Below are 21,387 nucleotides of genomic sequence, written 5' to 3' on the forward strand. Positions count from 1 at the left end.
TCACTGCAAATGCATGTTAAAGTGTTAGTTCACCCAAAAATGAAAATTAGCCCATGTTTTGCTCACCCTCAAGGCATCCTAAGTGTATATGACTTTCTTCTTTCAGACGAATCCAATCGGAGTTATATTAAAAATAGTCCTGGCTATTCCAAGCTTTATAATGGCACTGGGCGGGTGTTTTTTTGAACAGTCCAAAAGAAGTCATCCCAAATGCGCTTTTCATTCACCCAAATTTTTTTTTGGGGGGTGAACTAACCCTTTAACAGCAGGTGTAATAAAGTTAATTATCTAGACACGTACTTCGTAATTCTGGGAAGACAATCATTCTTCATCCCAATCAATTCTATGTCCAACAAACTTTGTTGAGACAGTGACTCTTTCAAAATCAATTTACGAGACCTTCCACCGCTCATCTTCACCTAGAACACACACACCGGAGGCTTTTTTTAAAAATATACATCACATTTATTTCAACTGTTACAGACCAGCCTTGGTCTTTGTCTACAGAAATGTTTGGGCACGACAAGTGGAGTCCAAACCCTTTATCTCTGGTTCGTCCATCAGTCCCCCTGTTGCCCAGCAACCTTGCTAGTTCTCAATACCCACTGAACATAACAAAAATTAAAACTGAAGTTCCAAAACTTAGACGCAGCCGACCAAAACACACTACTGCTCCACATTTTTTTGTTTCTCTAAAGGTAATACAATGTACAAAAAGCAAGTCTGGAAATAGTAAGATTTTCAGCACTATAAAAATGTTTTTTTTTTCTTTGTTGTCTCCACACTCTCCACTTGTGAATAAGAAAACAATGCACTTATTTCTACTGAGCTTACTCTGTGTTTGCTTGTCAGGCAGCCAAAGGGTCAAATGGATGCAGTAATGTAACAAGGGAAGCCACAGCGGTACAGAGCAGTGGGCGGCCTCAGCAGCTTGGAGAGCTGTTCCGGAAGGCAGTCCCTAAAAAAACGTCTCTTACAGCTTTGTGGAGATTTTAAACAACTGTCTCCACACTTTGTACAGCACAATACTACAATGATATCCCAAACAGAAATCTGGAAACAAATATGACCAGAAAAGAAAAACAATGGAGTTGTCTGGATTTTGGAGGCATTTCTTGATGCTTGGAAAAGAAGCGCTTCCCTGTGGCTGACCCTTAGGTCCTGCTGATGGTACAGGCCAAGCAGGCAGTCTGTGTGGAGGAGGGAGAGCCCATCCCTTTCATACAGGGATGGCTTGGAGTGGTCTTCAGAAGGAAGGCAGAGGGAAGGTTTAAAGGAACAGTACATGACCCAGTAGCCTCACAAGGGAAAAGAAGGCACCATTAATGACAGGAAAAGAGCAGTCCATGCCAAGCCTGGAGGCAGATTCTGGACAGAGAGCTGTCCACTCTTCGCACGCACTCCTGGAAGTGAAACAAAAAAGAGAGAAATGAGACAAAGATAAATTTACCAAGGGACAAAAAAAAAGTAATCTTGAGATATGTACTGCATGTATTGTAACATCTGTTCACATGTGGCCCATGAAAAAAATAAAATAAAATTATAATTGAGACCTAACAAACTTATTTTTGGGAAATGAGTTGTTTCTTTACAAAACCACCAAATGCAATTCATTAAAAACTAAGCTAGTTTACTGGTTCTAGCTTAAGTCAGTCACTCAGCCTGACCAAGTTGTCAGCTTAGGTTGGTCATCAGCATATGAAAATACTACAACACTTTTGGCTAGATCAGAGAAACCCCTGTAACCTAGATAAACATCCAGATAAACAAATACAATATTTATAAAATAAAATATATTTTTGATTATTTAATTTTAATTGTTACTTTATTGTTTTTATTTGTATATTTTTATTTAAATGATTTCTATGCTTCATGAACTCACGAACCCCCAACTTTCGTGGAAGTCGTGGCCTAATGGTTAGAGAGTCGGACTCGTAACCCAAACATTGCGGGTTCGAGTCTCGTACCGGCAGGGAGTGTAGGTGGGGGGAGTGAATGTACAGCGCTCTCTTCAATACCACAACTGAGGTGGCCCTTGAGCAAGACACCGAACCCCCAACTGCTCCCCGGGTTTTTTCGCCGCAGCAAAAAAAATGGCTGCCCACTGCTCCGGGTGTGTGTGCTCACCGCTGTGTGTGTGCACTTTGGATGGGATAAATGCAGAGCACTAATTCCGAGTATGGGTCGCCACATGTCACGTCACTTTCACTTTCACTTTCCCCTTAAAAAATTCTCAGTGGTTTTCAAACCCCAGTTTCGGTTATATATATATATATAAAAAAAAAAAATAATAAAAAAAATCCAAGTGGCAAACAGGATTATTCTATCATGACAACTCTCGGGAGATTTTAGCATGGTAATGGATATGACAATGTTAATGTATTTGGTCTTGGCGGAATAGATCTGCTACGCTGCTGATGCTGAATTGCTTCTGCTGTTGTTTATTGCTGTAGTTGTAGATTATTGTTGCTGCTGCTGCAAGTAAATACACTGATACTGTGCTTTGAGTATTTAAGACATACAGCTGCTGCACAAATAGCATATAAAATAACTCGTAGCAGATCTATACAGGTGGAGCTGGGGAAGGTGGAGGGTATTCAGAGGACCCCTTAAAGGCGTGCTGCAAAATGCTCAAGTGAATGCTAACCAGCCATTTAAATGTAAAGCAGTAAGCTCATTGGCTGCGTATGCAACATGGACCAATCAGCTTGTGCTAAGCCATTTAATGCTGTGAATATAATCAGTTTATGTAAAAAACCCATCAGCCTGCGCCATCTAGAGTGTCATGACACATCTTGGCATTTAACTATAACCATTTTATTTATTTATTTATTTATTTAGTTGAATCTGAAATAAATGCAAACTGAAATGCAAAACTGAATAAATATTTTATTTCAGAAATATTCTTTTCATGAAGTTTAACTTGATGTACTGTCATAAAAATAAAAATATAGACATATTAAAAAAGAAAAACAGATAAAAAACATCTTGGGTTACTTGCATAACCCATGTTCTCGGAGTAGGTAACGAGACGCTGCGTAGCTATGACGCAATGGGAATGCCCTCTGGGTGTGCCGATTGTCTGAAGCCCGTATTGAATCACACCGGCCAGCAACAAAGCATATTAACAGCTGGGGAGATTTTCTCCAATGGCTAGAGTGGTCCACGTAGAGCTTCAAAGCTCAGACAGAGCAGAGCATGTGAAGTCTCACATCCTCACCTGAAACAAAAGGAGGAGGATGGAAAGAGTAAAGGGTAACCACCTGGGAGTGAAATGATGTGGACAAAACCTTGGGAACATAGCCCGACCTGGGTCGTAAGGTTACTTTGACAAGACCCAGTGCAAAGTCCATACACACCTCATTGACAGAGAGAGCTTGCAAATCCCCAACTTGCTTCAAAGAAGTTAGCGGCAACAAAAGAGTAACGTTGAGAGCCAAAACCCACTCTGGAGCTGACTCCAAGTGCTCAAAAGGAGCTTCCATTAAGCCCTCCAGGGCGACTGATAAGTCCCAAGAAGGAAGTCCAAAGTGGCGTGCTGGCCTCAGCCGCCTAACCACACGCATAAACGCGGAGACCAACCGATGTCTCCCCAAGGGGACGTCATCCAACTCTCTCTGTGTGGCAATGGCCACAACATAAACTCTCAGGGTAGTAGCAGCCGCTCCCGCCACAAGATTTTCGGGGTCCACCGCATGGGCTAAACAACATGACTCAACAACTTTCCACTTGGAGGAATACAGCTTCCTTGTGGAAAGGGCTCTGGCACTAGCAATGGTCTCCTGAACATCTGCAGGAAGACTAGAAGTCAAAGCTGGTGGCCTTTGATGGGCCATACCCACAGCTTCCAGATCTCAGGTCGAGGGTGCCAGATCATGCCAGAACGGCCAGAACGGGGCTACGAGCTGGATACGGATACCACTCTCCTTCACCCTGCACAGGACTGCCAGAATCAGCTTGACAAGTGGAAACGCATACAGTCTCAGGTTCGGCCACGGGTGAATGAACTCATCTATGCCCAGAGGTGCTGGGGAACTCCTGGGCATTGGGACGACTCCTGCGACGCAAAGAGGTCCACCTCCGCCCTGCCTAACAAGTCCCAAATCTGGGCTACTGTTTGGTGGTTCAGCATCCATTCCCCCGATCTGAGCTTCTGTCTCGACAGAAAATCGGCTGCGAGGTTCAAGGCTCCCAGGACATGAACCGCTCTCAGGGAGAGGAGCCTGCCTTGGGCCCAAAGGAAAAGACAACGTGCATGCCTGTCCAGGGTGCGCGACCGTGAACCCCCTTGGCTGTTTATATGAGATACTACCACCATGTTGTCCGTACTGGCAGTCACGTGACACCCCCTGAGTGAGGGGAGAAAGTGAATCAGTGCCAGAAAGACGGCTCTCAGCTTTAGGCTGTCTATATGCCAGGAGAGGAACTCTCCCGTCCAAACTCCACATGCTGGTCTGTCCTTGAAGACCGCACCCCAGCCCGTCAGAGAGGTGTCCGTCGTAACCATTTGGCAATGCTAACAGCGCTTATACTGATCCCTCTCAGAAGAAAGAGGGGGTCCCGCCATATTGAAAGGGCGCAGAAGCAACTGCGCGACACCTTTAATAAGCGAAAGGCTGGTCCTGTTGAGCGGATCCTTAAATGTTTCGTCCACCAAAGGAACAGCCTCATATGAAGCAGCCCCAGGGGCAGCACTGGGGAGGCTGCAGCCATGAGGACCAAGAGCCTGCGACAAGTGCTCACAGACACATGATGGCCTAGCTTGAAGTGGGCTAAGCATGCGTTGAGGCTGGAAATCTGGGCAGGAGCCAGACGGACCTGCATCTGAATAGAATCCAAGTGAACCCCAAAGAAAACAGTCAGTTGTGAGGGGGTAAGGACATTCCTTTTTGGCATTCTTTCTTAGGCCAAGAAAGAAGTGAAGAAGAACATCCCTGTGGTAACTAACTCACTGGAGTGGGCTAAAATGAGCCAATCGTCCAGATAATTGAGTATATGGATGCCCTGGAGCCTCAACGGGGCCAGAGCAGCATCCATGCACTTGTGAATATCCTTGATGCCAAAGCCAGGCCAAAGGGAAGAACCTTGTACTGGTAAGCCTTTCCCCCAAAGGCGGACCTGAGGAACTTCCTGTGTCGCCGAGCGACCTGATTATGAAAATGGGCATCCTTCAGGTCAACAGTGACAAACCAGTCTCCTGCACAAATTTTGTGACATAATAGCCTTCAGCGTCAACATCTTGACCGCTGGAGGAACCTCCTTTATCACCCCCTTGTGGAGGAGGGAAGATAGTTTCTGCTGTAGCACAGAATCCTCTGAGGCGCTGCTCACTCCAGTCAGGTGAACCCCGTCGAAGCAGGGGTTGGGGGTGTGTAAACAAAACTGAAATGAGTAACCAAACTGAAATGTACGGAGAACCCAAGGCGATACACCTGGTAGACGCTTCCATTCGTGAAGAATTGCGATAGAGGAAGCAGAGTGTTGCAGTCTACAGGACATACCTGTGGGGGGTGCCGAGGTGGTCCAGAGGGGATTACATCATCATCTACTGTGAAGAGAGCCTCTGGCGTCCTGATGCGGGATGAGGAAGCCCACAAGGACCGAGGTGAGGGCCTGGTCTGTGACTGGTACAGGGTCTGCTGGCTCTGGGAGAGAACTGAACGTGTCTCCTATCACGTGAGCAGCAGGTGACAAAGAAATAGGTGGTAAGGGAAGAAAGACTGGTGAGTCTCCCACCCCCCATGTCGAAAGAGAGTGAGACTGAAAGATTATTGCACACCGAAATGCACTGGGTGGCAGATGTGACAGAACCGAATGAGGAGAGTGTGTTAGAAGCAGGCAGAAATGCATGAACTGTCTGGCCCCCCGAAATTTGTGAAGAATAACACAGAAAATCTGTTTGAACAACAAACCAGTGAGTTATTATAAGAAATACACAAAAATAATATAGTAAGACACCAATTTGCAATATATAAGCAGCAAAACGAGCAGTTTTGTAAGCTAAAAATAGCTGGAAGCAAATGAGACTGGAAGCAAGACCCAAAAAATGTACAAACAGCCGCCCGCGTGCTCCACAGAAACCACTAGGTTGGTGAAGTCAGCAGCTGCTTTTTTTTGCGTTAGTAAGGCGGGTGGAAAATGGCTGCTTCCAGGATCTGGAGATTTCACCCAGGATAGAGGGCTGAAAAAGGGCAGCTTTCTCCACGCAGGCCTCGAATTTGGGCCGCTCAGAAACCGCTCGTTGAGTTTAGACTACTGGGATTCGTGGCGCTCATCGGGGCAATCAATAGAGGGCTTCTCTGTGGCGCGCGCCAGCACGTCTACAAGCTCTGAGTAGGCAGCGGAAGGCTTCCTGACCGCTAGGCGGGAGAGCGTCGGCTGAAGCAGGCCCGAAGTCCTCTGAGTCCTCCGGGCTAGAGCATAAATAATCATGCGAGAGTTCAACCGGCGAATCCGCGCACACGGGCTCGGGCGAGAGAGGGAGAGAAAGGGCGAGGCCCGCCTCGAGCTCTCCATCACCTTGGAATTCCATGCATTTCACCGCAAGGAGAACAGTGTTCCACTATCGATGCAAATGAAGAAAGCTCAACGAAAAACAGTCCGAATATCGGGCAAGAAAAGCCACAACAGCAGCGCTAAAATGGTCGCTTCATGAAGGCAGAGAAATCTGAGGAGCAGATGGTGCGTTCGTCAGTATAAGGATGGCGACGTAAGAGCATCGAGGCGGCACCCGCGCCATCAGCCAATGAATTGGCGTGATTATATATGGGCTTCAGACAATCGGCACACCCAGAGGGCATTCCCATTGCATCATAGCAACGCAGCGTCGAGTGAACCTATGAAAGAGAACACAAAATTACTAAACCTTTAACAGAAAATAAAATTAAGAAAAAAATAAATATTAATAAAACTATTAATACATTAATGAAAACTATACTAAACCAAATATAACTATACTATACTACTGTAAATGGTATCAAAATTTTATTAAAATACCACTGGTGGCATATCTTAAATATTTAAACCTTACATTAATCTTTAATCTTTCACGTTTATTGGTGTTTACAAACCAAAAATAAATAGAATGTCACTGAAAATGTGCACACACTGACATCAATGTAGTTTTCAAAGAAATAGTTGAATGTATGAGGATTGAGTATCAGCTACTAGCAACAACAGCGAACAACAGACTCGGTGATCTGTGCCAATTTGAAAGGGGCTTAAGGCTGAAATTATCTACAAAACAATGTTTGAAAGGAGTCTGATCAACTTTAAAGAGGTTTGAGCTGAATGAACTGCAGAAAGTTGTCCAGAAGTAAAAGGCCATACAGAGCTACTCTGCAAGCACTATAATTACATTTGACATAGCAGAAAGAAAATACAGGTCTTGGGAATAAGTAACCGAAAACTAATTTAATAGTATTTGCTCTAAAATAGCCCACTAGTCCTAGTAGTATAATGATGAACTTTAAATTTGTCATTCCTTTTGAGAGTGGAGGAAAATCTAATTGGCTGTGTAGGTGTGCAGAGGGAAGGTAATTAAAGAGGAATTAAGCCATCAAGCCTACCGCCATACGTACACATCTTCAAATCTGAAAAACCACACAGTGAACGCTTACCTGAGGAGGTGAGCACTCTGACCTGAGCGCTAGCGGCTCCTTCACCTCCTTCACTGACTGCGCGCACCTCAATGATGTATGTGCCCCCCTCAGGTAGTGTCAGGACCACGGCTGAGTTTGAAGTCCTCATGACTTGGCTGTGGCCCCGTCCCTCTTGACGCAATAATACCTGCAATGGAAAAAAAAATATTGAACGCGTGCAGCGACGTTGTGTTTTACTTTACATCCACGGTATCTGTGCAATACCAACCTTGTACCCAATGACTTCTGACTCATTGTCCCTTGCTTTCACTGGATCCCAGGATAGAGAAACATTGTTCCCCTCCTGAATCCACATCAGGTTGCCTGGGGGTAGACTTGGGGCTGAAAAGAGAGACAGATAACCAAACAGAAAGATAAAAAACCCATTTAAAAATGAAGGTCTGTAATGAGCAATGATCACATTAATTGACAAGACAAATTATCCTCCTCTCAAAACCAATTTCCATTCATCCATCATTCGTGTGAACCGGTCACAATGCGCCAAGTTTCCAGCAACAAACATTACAGAAACTGTATTTGATGTGTAATGTGCAGTTATATGGAGTGGGTGGATTTGCAGTAAGCTATCAATAGATAGCCAGAATTAACCCAGAAAGGAGCACTTCAGATCCCATCATCCTGAAGTCAGTGGGTTTTTTAATTGGGTTTTTCTTGAAAACGGCAGTGGCAAACAAGTGGCTAAATGGGACTATTTTCTTTTTACTTCTGGTAATTGTATTTAGGCTTCAAAATTCATAAAAGCTGTGTTAATTTAAACAAAACCTGTAAGAATCATAACGTTGTATTGGTTACACAGTTTATTGTCTGCAATAATCCCATGCTATGACACCACCTCCACCATGCTTTACAGATTAGGCTGTATGGTTAGGATCATTTGCAGTTCCCTTTTTTTCTCCACACTTTTGCTTTCCCATCACTTAGATAAAGGTTAATCTTTGTCTCATCTGTCCATAAAACTCAGTTCCAAAACTCTATTGGCCCACCTTTGTGCTTTTTTGCAAACTCTAATCTTGCCTTTCTATTTTTGGTGCTGGTCAGAGGTTTGCATCTTGCTGTGTAGCATCTGTAATTCTGTGTCAAAGTCTTCTGCAGACAGTAGAATGTCAGAGCATCAGCCCAGCTTTCTGGAGGATGTTGGCGATTTTACAGACATGTATTTTAGGGTTAATTTTCACAGCTTTTATGATTTGTCTGTCATCAACTGCTGTTGTTTTCTCAGCCGATCAGATTGTTGTGGGTTGCTGATGTCGCCGGTGGTTTCCAAATGCTTGATTTCTCCATGCCCTTTGTTTTTGGTATAGCTCTAATTGACCTTCTCTTTTCTTTTAGCATCCAAATTGCTTGCTTTTCTCTCAAAGTCAGCTCCCTTGTCTTCATCCTGGTTTGTGTGTGTCATCATCGAATGCAAGACTCAGAATGCAGAAGCAATGGATATAACTGATACGACACATTCCCTGCTTTTATTATCTGAACAATTGATGCAACAGGACAGAGCTGACCACTTAGAAAGACCTGTGAGGCAACTGTTCCAATACTTATGCTCACATCAGATAGGGGGATTAAACTCTAAAAGTGCTGATCTTCTTAGCTGGCAAAACATCTGTGTTGAAACACCCAATAATAAAATGTGACATTCTGTAGTTTTGTCTCATATTCATCTTTTAATCATATTTACAGATTTATTGACTCCACAGCAAACAGAGCAATTTTTTTGTCTTTACTGTCCCAATACTTATGGAGGGCACTGTAAGGGATAATCAACGGTTTGTCGTGCATTAAAGGATTTTAAATGCACGACGGATTGCCTCCGCGAAGTGCATTTAAAATCCTTTAATGCACGGCAAGCCGTTGAGTATCCCGCTTATTCCATGGCCATTTGCCAAGTTATAGACAAGTTAAAACTACTATTGCTCTTTGCAGCGCAATATTTGACTGGAAGGGTAAAAATGACAGTTATTTTCGTCAGTTATGGTTCGTTAGCTCTAGCATTCTGCCCGCTTCAAATCAGACACAGAGATGAAATAGTGTGGTAAGATCACATTTATTTGAATGAATTATAGCATTTATTTCAATTAATTATCGATGGAGAGAGAGAGACAGAGAGAGACAGAGAGAGAGAGATGACAGTTGTGTGTGCGGTACCTGCATCTGCGTGTCTCTCTACAAACAATTAATTACTTCAAAAACAGCGATTTTACCACCTCGTTGAGGAATATAATGTAGCGATCTAGTATCTAGGCTATTTTATTAATAAAAATCGCGGGGAAGCGTTGACAACAAGTTTAAGTGTGTGCGCAGCACAATCTGCGATCTCCGACCTCTATCTCTCCCCCTCTCTCTCTGTGTGTGTGTGTGTGTTTGTGTGCATCAATTAAAGCAGCGCATTAATATGGAACAGTGATTAAACTGACTTGAAACTACCTGTGCATTAAAAGGTTTTAATGCAAACCTGCCAGCCAATCAGAATCCAGTATTCAGACAGACCATGGAATAATGTTTACTAGTAAACTTATGAAACATTACCTAATGATTTGTCAGAATGACACAACTATTTTAAAATTATAATGAAGAAGATAAGTCTTATTAAAATAGTTATTTATTTGATTGTTTGTTTATTTATAGTTAGTTATTTTTAAATGTATTTTCTTTTAAAGAAAACCTTGAGTAGTTGGCATAATAACCTTTCATTATTACTTCTTGATGACTGTGTGTCCAGGTCAGTACGTCTCTTAAAATATCAGATAATTTAATCTTTTTAAGAGAAGTCAAAGTTAGTTCAGTAACATATGTGGTGTATTTTCACCAACAATATATATTTATGAATTAATTATTCATGATATTTGTAAAAATATTTTTATTGTTAAAATATTTCAAAAATCTACAGAAAATACAGATTAAGTGTCTACAGTCAGATGTATTTAAGGTATGAAAAATTTTATTACTTTTTACTTTTTATATTTTCAGTCACTTTTGTAAAAAACGGTGCATTTAAAAAAAAAAAAATATATATATATAAAACCAAGAAGAATACAAACAGTACATTTCTAAGAGCTTTCAGTTTGTGTTTTTATTCATTCACTCATTCATTTCTTGGACAGTCTTATTTGTCATTGACATTGACATTGAATTGAATAGTTTATAATGCTTCCAAAGGAGTTGTTTTAAGGGAACTCACCATTTTTCTTAGTGCTAATCTTGATGGGTGAGCTGGCTGGTCCTTGACCGACGCTGTTGAATCCCTTCACAGAGATCAGATACTGTGTGTTTCCATCCAGCCCTGTCAGCAGCATGGTCGTCTCATCCCCCTTTGTCCTCTTCTTCTTCCCCATCTCCTCTTGCTCCATGTCCTTCCAGGAGCTCACCTGTTCCCAACAAGACAATCTGCCTAACTTTCTGCCTTTCATTCATTCAAACATTTTTGTAGTGATAAAGAAAATGAGACTGAGTTGCCTCAGTAAATGACAAAGTGAGAGTTGCCAATTTCATGTGATATTGTGTCATTTGGTTTAAATAACCGTCATACATTTTGCATGAAGGGCATAATAGGCAAGCAAGTAATAATATCTCCCTGTGATGAAATACGATAATCTTTCTCACTGGAGGACACAACTGTGTAATTTCACTGCAGAGAATAATTTTCTTCATTCAGATAGCATAACAGTCGTGGAAATGATGAAGAAAATAAAGGGTTCACGATCACAAATATGCCTCCGTTTCAAAACCTGATGAGCTGCCTTGCTGTCATAGGCAGATGCCTTCTCAGACAGCATCCTAACCATCACAAAACATCATAAGTGACGGTTTGGGACCTTCTGCATAGACAGCGATAGTCATACAAACACTGCTCCTCAGGAGACTTGACCTTTGAATTTTACTGTTAGCATTTTGCTAAGCTAACTTTAGCAAAAATGCTGAATTATACTTTAATGGCCTTAAAATAACATAGCACACACATTTACTGTATTGAGAAACATGGTTTGTTTTTACATTTACAGTTAGTAATTTAGCAGATGCTTTTATCCAAAGCGACTTACAAATGAGGACAACAGGAGCAATCAAAACCAACAAAAAAGCAATAATATGTAAGTGTTGTCTTGGTTAGTCTAATGCAGTACATGTATTAAGTTGTTGTTGTTTTTTTAAATAATAAATAAAAAGAAAGTAAGTAAATAGAAGAGAAAAGAATAGAGAATGCTAGTGTTAGAGGGTCAATTTTTTATTAGATTGTACTTCACTGTTATTTTAGTATCACTGAGATACTATTATATTTATTAATTATTTGAATCAGTTTTTATTTTCAAATATCCCATGTTGATTTTATTGAAGCTTTAATAATTTTGCTGTTTTTTAATCTTTTTTTTGTATTTTTTTTTTAATGTGTACATAGTTTTTGTATACATTTTTATTTCAGTTTTAGTTTGTTATTTTAGTACATTGTTAAACTAAATTGAAATTAGAAATGCTGCCTTAGCAATTAGCTTAATTAATTATAGTTTCAGTTTTAATTAACTATTATAACCCTGGTACTACACAAGTTTGGTCAGTACTTAAAAGAAATTGACTCTTTCCTTCAGCAAGGATGCGTTTAATTGATCAAAAGGAACAGAACAGACATTTATTCTGTTACAAACATTTCTTTAAAATAAATTCTGATCTTTTAAACTTTATATTTATCAAATAATCCTGAAAAAAATGCATCACGGTTTCCACAAAACTGTTAACATTGTCAAAATTAATAATAATAAGAAGGGTTCCTCAAGCACTAAATCAGCATAGAATGATTTCTGAAGGATCATGTGACACTGAAGACTGGAGTAAATATATAAAATGATTTAATATACACTCACTGGCCACTTTATTAGGTACACCTTGCTAGTACCGGGTCGGACCCCCTTTTGCCTTCAGAACTGCCTTAATTCTTCGTGGCATAGATTCAACAAGGTTTTGGAAACATTCCTCAGAGATTTTGGTCCATATTGACATGAAAGCATCACGCAGTTGCTGCAGATTTGTCGGCTGCACATCCATGATGCAAATCTCCCGTTCCACCACATCCCAAAGGTGCTCTATTGGATTGAGATCTGGTGACTGTGGAGGCCATTTGAGTAAAGTGAACTCATTGTCATGTTCAAGAAACCAGTCTGAGATGATTTGAGCTTTGTGACATGGTGCATTATCCTGCTGGAAGTAGCCATCAGAAGATGGGTACACGGTCGTCATAAAGGGATGGACACGGTCAGCAACAATACTCAGGTAGGCTGTGGCGTTTAAACGATGCTCAATTGGTACGAAGGGGCCCAAAGTGTGCCAAGAAAATATCCCCCACACCATTACACCACCACCACCAGCCTGAACCGTTGAGACAAAACAGGATAGATCCATGCTTTCATGTTCTTTACGCCAAATTCTGACCCTACCATCTGAATGTCGCAGCAGAAATCGAGACTCATCAGACCAGGCAATGCTTTTCCAATCTTCTATTGTCCAATTTTGGTGAGCCTGTGCGAATTGTAGCCTCCGTTTCCTGTTCTTAGCTGACAGGAGCGGCACCCGGTGTGGTCTTCTGCTGCTGTAGCCCATCTGCTTCAGGGTTCGACGTGTTGTGCGTTCAGAGATGCTATTCTGCATACCTTGGTTGTAACGAGTGGTTACTGTTGCCTTTCTATCATCTCTAACCAGTCTGCCCATTCTCCTCTGACCTCTGACATCAACAAGGCATTTTCGTCCACACAACTGCCGCTCACTGGATATTTTCTCTTTTTCGTACCATTCTCTGTAAACCCTAGAGATGGTTGTGCGTGAAAATCCCAGTAGATCAGCAGTTTTTGAAATACTCAGACCAGCCCGTCTGGCACCAACAACCATTCCACGTTCAAAGTCACTTAAATCCCCTTTCTTCCCCATTCTGATGCTCGGTTTGACCTTCAGCAAGTCGTCTTCACCACATCTAGATGCCTAAATGCATTGAGTTGCTGCCATGTGATTGGCTGATTAGCAATTTGTGTTACCAAGCAATTGAACAGGTGTACCTAATAAAGTGACCGGTGAGTGTATGTTCACTATATGAAGGCCAAATGTTAACGTTGCACAAGATGTCAGGGGCTTTATCTTCCAGTGGAAGATTCACACTTGAAATTGATATTAAAATATCAATTTAATGAGAATTTGTGTCTTTTTAATTGTAGTTTCCATTTTATAAAAGCAATAAAGCACTTGATGCTGCATTGTGAATGCATTAATGAAATTCTTACAATAAATTAATAGTTTTTTTTAAATTTAGTGACACTCAATTTTTGTCTGGATTTGTTTATTCAAAAATGATTAAAATGAAATAAATAAATATATATATATATACAGTGGGTACGGAAAGTATTCAGACCCCCTTAAATTTTTCACTCTTTGTTATATTGCAGCCATTTGCTAAAATCATTTAAGTTAATTTTTTTTCCTCATTAATGTACACACAGCACCCCATATTGACAGAAAAACACAGAATTGTTGACATTTTTGCAGATTTATTAAAAAAGAAAAACTGAAACATCACATGGTCCTAAGTATTCAGACCATTTGCTCAGTATTTAGTAGAAGCACCCTTTTGATCTAAGACAGCCATGAGTCTTTTTGGGAAAGATACAACAAGTTTTTCACACCTGGATTTGGCGATCCTCTGCCATTCCTCCTTGCAGATCCTCTCCAGTTCTGTCAGGTTGGACGGTAAACGTTGGTGGACAGCCATTTTTAGGTCTCTCCAGAGATGCTCAATTGGATTTAAGTCAGGGCTCTGGCTGGGCCATTCAAGAACAGTCACAGAGTTGTTGTGAAGCCACTCCTTCGTTATTTTAGCTGTGTGCTTAGGGTCATTGTCTTGTTGGAAGGTAAACCTTAGTTCCAGTCTGAGGTCCTGAGCACTCTGGAGAAGGTTTTCATCCAGGATATCCCTGTACTTGGCCGCATTCATCTTTCCCTCAATTGCAACCAGTCGTCCTGTCCCTGCAGCTGAAAAACACCCCCACAGCATGATGCTGCCACCACCATGCTTCACTGTTGGGACTGTATTGGACAGGTGCCTGGTTTTCTCCACACATACCGCTTAGAATTAAGGCCAAAAAGTTCTATCTTGGTCTCATCAGACCAGAGAATCTTATTTCTCACCATCTTGGAGTCCTTCAGGTGTTTTTTTAGCAAACTCCATGCGGGCTTTCATGTGTCTTGAACTGAGGAGAGGCTTCCGTCGGGCCACTCTGCCATAAAGCCCCGACTGGTGGAGGGCTGCAGTGATGGTTGACTTTCTACAACTTTCTCCCATCTCCCGACTGCATCTCTGGAGCTCAGCCACAGTGATCTTTGGGTTCTTCGCTGCCATGTGATTGGCTGATTAGCAATTTGTGTTACCAAGCAATTGAACAGGTGTACCTAATAAAGTGGCCGGTGAGTGTATATTAAATAGATTTTGAAATATATTGAAATAGAAAACAATTATTTTACGTTGTAATAACATTTAACAATATTAGTGTTTTTACTTTATTTTTGATCAAATAAATGCAGCCTTGGAGAGCATAAGAGACTTCTTTCAAAAAAAAAAAAACCTTACCGACCCTATACTTTTGAATGCTAGTGTATTCTGTATTTGTCAATATTGCATTAATTAAAAGCATATATACACAATTAATATTTCTCTAACTTTTTCTACCACATGATGCTGTCTAGATAGGCGGCTCACTAGGTCTTGGCACAAAACCATTTATCCATTCATTTCTCCGTCTCTTACCTCATATCCTTGGGGTCTTCCAGGGCCAGGATTGAGCGGCTTCCACATCACTTTAATTTCAGAGGAGGAGATGGCAAACGCCTGCACTTCTGAAGGAGGCTCCCTGGGCTCTGCATTTAAAAGCAGTACACTTTAGATTTCACAGCATATAATAACACATAAAGCACATCACCAGTCATACGCTCTATACGCCTGCTTGATGAAGTGTTTGGGATACATTTCATCAGTATCTCTTATGTGTTAATAGTCAGAGCGAAGAATCTAAGCGGATGTAAATGGTAAGTTGTGAAGCCCTGTGATCGTGAGGGAGAATCCCGCTGAGAGAAACGCTGTGAGACTGAGAGGTGACAGAGACACAGAACATCCATCATATTAGCAGCAGTCACAGCAAACGCCACTCGCACGGTTACCATAAAATCAGCCTGACACAGTGTGATCACACACTGAAACAGTTTGGTCCTCCTCATCATTTCTCTGTGGGCAGTGAAAGTTTTTTTTTTTTAAAGGTCAAAAAGGTTCTCAAAGGTTTTATTTTTATTTGTTTTATAAACACACACATACAATTGAGATTAAGCTATTTGAATGGATAGTTCACACTAAAAATTTAAATGATGACATTTACCCATCAAGTGCAACAAAAAATGTGAAATTCTGCCAAAAGCACAATAAAAGCAGGCTATATGACTAATGTATCATTTTAAGTAAAATCAGTTGATCCGGTTCACAAATGTGACTCATTCGGTTATCAAGTTCAACTCACTCTATGATCCCATCAAAATGGTTGATCAGCTTAAGAAAAAGTATAGCACACGTCATACAGACAACTTTTATTATATTTGAGCTCTGAGCTTGAAAGCCCCTAGTCACCATCTACTGTCATTTTATAAACACAGTCTTCAAAATATCTCTTTTTGTGTTCCACAGAAGAAAACCATCAGGGTTTAGAATATGACTTTGAACAATTTTGTTTCCTATTTTATGGAACCACTGTTTTTTTTAACCAATCACAAAGAAAAAGTGACTTGGTTATCATAAAATCAAGATACAATTGAAATGCATAGACTTGTGTAAATGAAGTGTGCTTATGTGTATTGAATGTGTACTTGTAGTGTACTTCAACTCTTAAAAGTAAAAAAAATAAATAAATAAAACAATAATAATATAATATTAATCAAATTAAAGTCACTTAAGTGTAGTTAAAGAAAGTACACTTTCATGGCTGTTTCTAAACAAACCTAAGTACATTTAATAAGTGCATTTTAAAATAAAACTTTTAATTTGACATTATTACAAAGTACATTTTAAATAATTGTTTTATAAATTTTTTTGTCATGTTTTAACACAATTACTTTGCTTTGTTTACTCACATACTACAGCACATGTAAAATACTGGATTATAATTTTAACTGTGTTATTTGATATTACCTTTAAAGAGAATATATTTTTATCACAAATATATTTAAATACATGACATACAAGTTTCACTAGAAATACTATTCAAGTATTTATAATTTAGTATTCAATAATAATAAATAATTAAATAACATTATTAAATAATTTATTATTATATATTAAAGTTTTAGTTTACTATAAATGCTTGTCAGACATTTGTCAGTACACTTTAGCCATATTAAAAAAAAAATAAAAAAAATAATAATACCTACTTATGTGGGCCAAAAAAGCACTCTAATGTTCAACTAATTGCATTTAATATAAAATTAAACTATAATACATTTTCGGTTAACTATAAATAACTGTGAAATTACATATAAAAATGTACTTATGTGGGACAGAAAAGCACTGAAATGTTCAACTAATTAAATTGAATATCAATTTAAACTATAATACATTTTCTACATTTTAACTGTGAAATTACATATAAAACTGCATATAATTCCTACTTATGTGGGCCAAAAAAATCATTCTAAAGTCCAACTAATTGCATTTAATATCAATTTAAACTATAATACGTGTTCAGATAACTATAAACATTATATTCAGTTCACACTTAAGTATATTCTTTTATTCTTTTTATTTTCCTAATAAGTATTCTCAAAAAAAGTTGTATTAAAATGTATTTCTTTTTGACAAAGGTGTATAATGTTTGCTCTTATTGTGTGTAATGTCTTTTGACAGTTGGATTTTGACTTTTGAACTGTTATACTGAAGTACCCGTATCTCCCGTATCAGAGAGAAACTCTGTCTATACTATTGAGCCGCGTGTTATTGAAGTTATATAAGCTAGCAATAAATCCCATCAATCAGAGCAAGAACACATCTGACCCTCACCTCCCTCTGCAGAGAACACAGTAACCACCTCGCTGAAGGGCCCGTCTCCTTTGTTGTTATACACCCCCACCCGCACCTCAAACGGGGTGAGAGGGGGGAAGGTCTCGTCTCTGTATTTATAGGTGGTGGAGTCTGCCGAGGTCACCATCTTCTCTTTCCACCCACGTGTGCCATTGGCTCGGAACGCCACAATGTAGCCAAAACCTTCTCCATTTTGGAATTCTTCAGAGACGGGCTGAGGACGAAAAAATAAATAAATTATTATGAGCTCTGGATCCATTTCCAGGCAGATAATGTTTAAAAGTCACACTGTTTACACTAATTCTTAAAATATCGCTCAAAATATCCGAGTTTGCTTAAGGACAAAAATATTTCTCTGCAACTGGATCGGAAATTGGAAAAGGATCCTAATAACACACAGCCAGCTGAGCACTGAGAAATGAGGGAAGGGTAAACGGCTGTGCAGCAGGTAACTTATGAAGACTTTTGCTTGAGAATTATCAGCCCTGAAGATGTAGTCTGGCCAATTATTTGACTCCGGCACAACTCATACTTCCTGTGTAATGTGAAAAAATGTGCTATTTTCAGGTCAGCTTAGATGCTGACATCTTAGGCAAGTTTTGCATCATTTTCGCTTGCTCTGCTGGTGCTAGTTAAAAATAAGTAAAATGCAACTAAATTCAAGTTTAAAATTCAATCATGTACCCAATTAACTGTGTGGAAACTGAATGTTAAAAGCATATTATGTTAAAGAGTCAACGCAGCAGTGCTGGAACAGAGACACTGACATCTGAACTTTTAGCTCTTATACTAATAATCCTTTGAGCTTTCAAGGTATCAGAACCAGCATTTATTTTATTATTATTTAAGCCAACATGAAATCAAAATTGAGCATTCTTAAAGGAATAGTTCACCCAAAATGAAAATGCTGTCATTAATTACTCACCTTCATGTCATTCCAAACCCATAACATCAAACATATATAGAGCTCATTAAACATAGCAAACAGAAGTTAAATCATATTGCTTAATGTACAAGAACAAAACTCATTGGTTCTCACACATCAAACAAGCAAATTTGAATTTTTTGATGCATTAATGTTTTGGGTGAATGGACTTTCAGTGGAGGGTTTCATTAAAATATTTTTACTCGTGTTCTGAAGATGAACAAAAGTTCTTATGGGTTTGGAACGGATATGGGGGCGAGTAAATGATTAGATGAGTAAATGACTGTTTTCTTTTTTTTTTTTGGCTGAACTATGCTTTAATTGCAGGTTCCAGGTCTTATGGTGAATTATTCATCAGTACACATTATTCCAAACAATAAAATCAAAACATTAAAATCAATAACTCTTGACTCCATTCTTGTTAGCAATGCTCACTTTTTACAATCCAGTCTGTACCTTATGGATTAAATCATGTCCCGCTCTAAAAAATTTTTTTCTCTGGTTTGAATATTCAGCACTCTTAAAAACAAGAGTCCCAAAAGCAGGGTTTCATAATGATTCCACAGAAGAGTCATATTTTTTGTTTCCCAAAAGAAACTATAAGTTAATAGTTCTTAAAGAACCACAAGTGTTTACATATGGTTTGAGATGTAAATTGCGACCTCGTTACGGAGGATGATCAGATATTGCTGTTAATTCACTCAAATAGCGTGCTTAGCATGCTAAGAAAAGTGGCTATAGATGCCAATAAATAACCTTTATTTAACAGTGTGTTTCATTCAGAAATGTTACATGGATTTCAAATGGCATGTTGACTTGATGAACTTTAAGGGACAATATTTGCCCATTAGAGAGGATTTTCCGGGGCATTTTACCTTTATTTAAATAATAGATAATCCACTAATTAATTATTTAAGGATGTTTCTAAAAATGATTCACACATAAATTTGTTTTGCTCGTGTTTCATGAATGAAGCCCAGCGTATTAAAGCTAACTAGCAACGCGCCAACAATGCGCCTGAACACACCTCGTTTTCAGACCAGCACGCCCAAATGGGCGCAAATGCATTTGCTATTTAAACAACGTGGCGCAGGATGTGAAAATGATAACAGCGTTGGGCTGAAACTAGCAAAAAACTATTGCGTCGCGCCTGACGCCGCATTGCGCCAGGTGTATGATAGGACCCTCTAACTGCTCAATGCCTTTTATGTGGCAGTTTACAACACAGGCTAAATTTACAACATGCCCAATATTTGGCTGAGCCACAAAGCTCCCCCCCACACAGCTTCAAAAACACACAGAAGCTTTAAACATGTATCCAATAAATAATTTAAATCTCCATATTTTTCCAGTTAAATGACATCCTTTGTTATGTTGGTTCAGAGAAAGAAGCAACACTAAATTGCACTGAATTACATCAAAATGTCAGAGAGTCCCAAATGAATCGGGGAGATTTTCAGTTGTAATGAAACAGATCACTTGTGAATGTCAAGCGCTTTGATGGTGAGCCTGAACACATCAATTAAAGATGTGCTAATCCAACACATCCAAGACTCAGCATACAGCGAGAGCTCGCCATTGTTCTGTGAACCATATCAATGTCTTTTCAAAGGGCTTGGTTCAGGCCCTCGAGTAAATAAACTGCGCGGGTGACGACATTTTGTGAATAACGAGTCAAATATCAAATATCAATCTGCGGTATAATGGCTGTGTCTCTGGAAATCACCTAGTGAATGATGAATGCTAATGCTCTGCTCTAGCTTGAAGTCCTTCTACACTTCACTGTTTAAAATACACAGTACCAATATTTTATTTATTATTATGCACCTTTTCCCTGTCAACCAGTTTTTGACATTACACACAAATGTTTTTATGTTCAATAAAAGCAGTCCACAACTTTTGTGAGAAAAAACAAAAAAAACATTAATTTATTTGCTGAAAATATTTCTGCTTCAACACAACTTTAAAATATGATGTGAATTCTGCACATTAGCTGCACAATGTAGTTTAGCATGTAACGTCTCGGTTACGTATGTAACCCTCGTTCCCGGAAGGATGACCGACGAATTGGGATCTTGCTTAGAGAGACCAATCCACTTCGAGTGTAAACTAGAAGAGACAATGCACATTGGCATGCGATCATTGCATCCAGCTGCTGCTGATCGCAGCGCGAGTATAACTAGAAACAAGAAGGCCAGTCACTGTTGTCGTAGCACTATCCACTCAGTGAGATTGGATAACACTGGGAAAACGTACTCGTTCCACTTGGAACAGGAACATTGCGGAAGCCCCATCCTTCCCGAAGGAGGTTTGGAAGCACTTACACATATGATCAGCCGTTTAGGTGCATATGGAAGATTAGAGGTGATTGTAACTCTCTTGGAAAATGGCAGAAAGTCAGCCGGGGAAACACGGTCTCTGAGGCTATACCGTGGACTTTAAACATATGGGATACACTTAAGTCTCTACATATGGAACCCAGCCCTCTACCGGTTCTCACGGATTCATCGAGTGAGGGTCTGGTGCCGGACATTCCGCCACGTCTGGCTGTCAAGGGGATGGAGGAGCTCGACAGGGTCTACAGTACAGACTCTCTGGAGCGGTTTTAGCAAGCCAACACTAAACCGGGGCCTCTCAGTGCTTCTACCCATTTGAGGTGAGAACACAGGAGGATACCGGCTCCACACGAAGGCTATAGAATCTAGCGAACGTGTTAGGGGTTG

General features: G+C 39.9%; 1 protein-coding gene across 1 annotated transcript in view; it reads right to left on the minus strand.

Moving 5' to 3' along the window:
* Window positions 1-486: 486 nt before the first annotated feature.
* The window catches only part of LOC107732777 (contactin-5-like), a 61,443-nt gene continuing 40,542 nt past the window's right edge, over window positions 487-21,387 (minus strand). The window contains exons 7-12 of the mRNA XM_016544194.1: window positions 17,719-17,953; window positions 15,430-15,539; window positions 10,837-11,023; window positions 7,870-7,982; window positions 7,620-7,788; window positions 487-1,403 (exon numbers count right to left, since the gene is read on the minus strand). Coding sequence (XP_016399680.1) covers window positions 1,300-1,403; window positions 7,620-7,788; window positions 7,870-7,982; window positions 10,837-11,023; window positions 15,430-15,539; window positions 17,719-17,953 — 918 coding nt within the window. The 3' untranslated portion in view covers window positions 487-1,299. The remainder of the gene's footprint in view (window positions 1,404-7,619; window positions 7,789-7,869; window positions 7,983-10,836; window positions 11,024-15,429; window positions 15,540-17,718; window positions 17,954-21,387) is intronic.

This window comes from Sinocyclocheilus rhinocerous, unplaced genomic scaffold (assembly GCF_001515625.1).
Source record: "Sinocyclocheilus rhinocerous isolate Xijiao unplaced genomic scaffold, SAMN03320098_v1.1 scaffold3387, whole genome shotgun sequence".
In the NCBI taxonomy this organism is placed as follows: Eukaryota; Metazoa; Chordata; class Actinopteri; order Cypriniformes; family Cyprinidae; genus Sinocyclocheilus; species Sinocyclocheilus rhinocerous.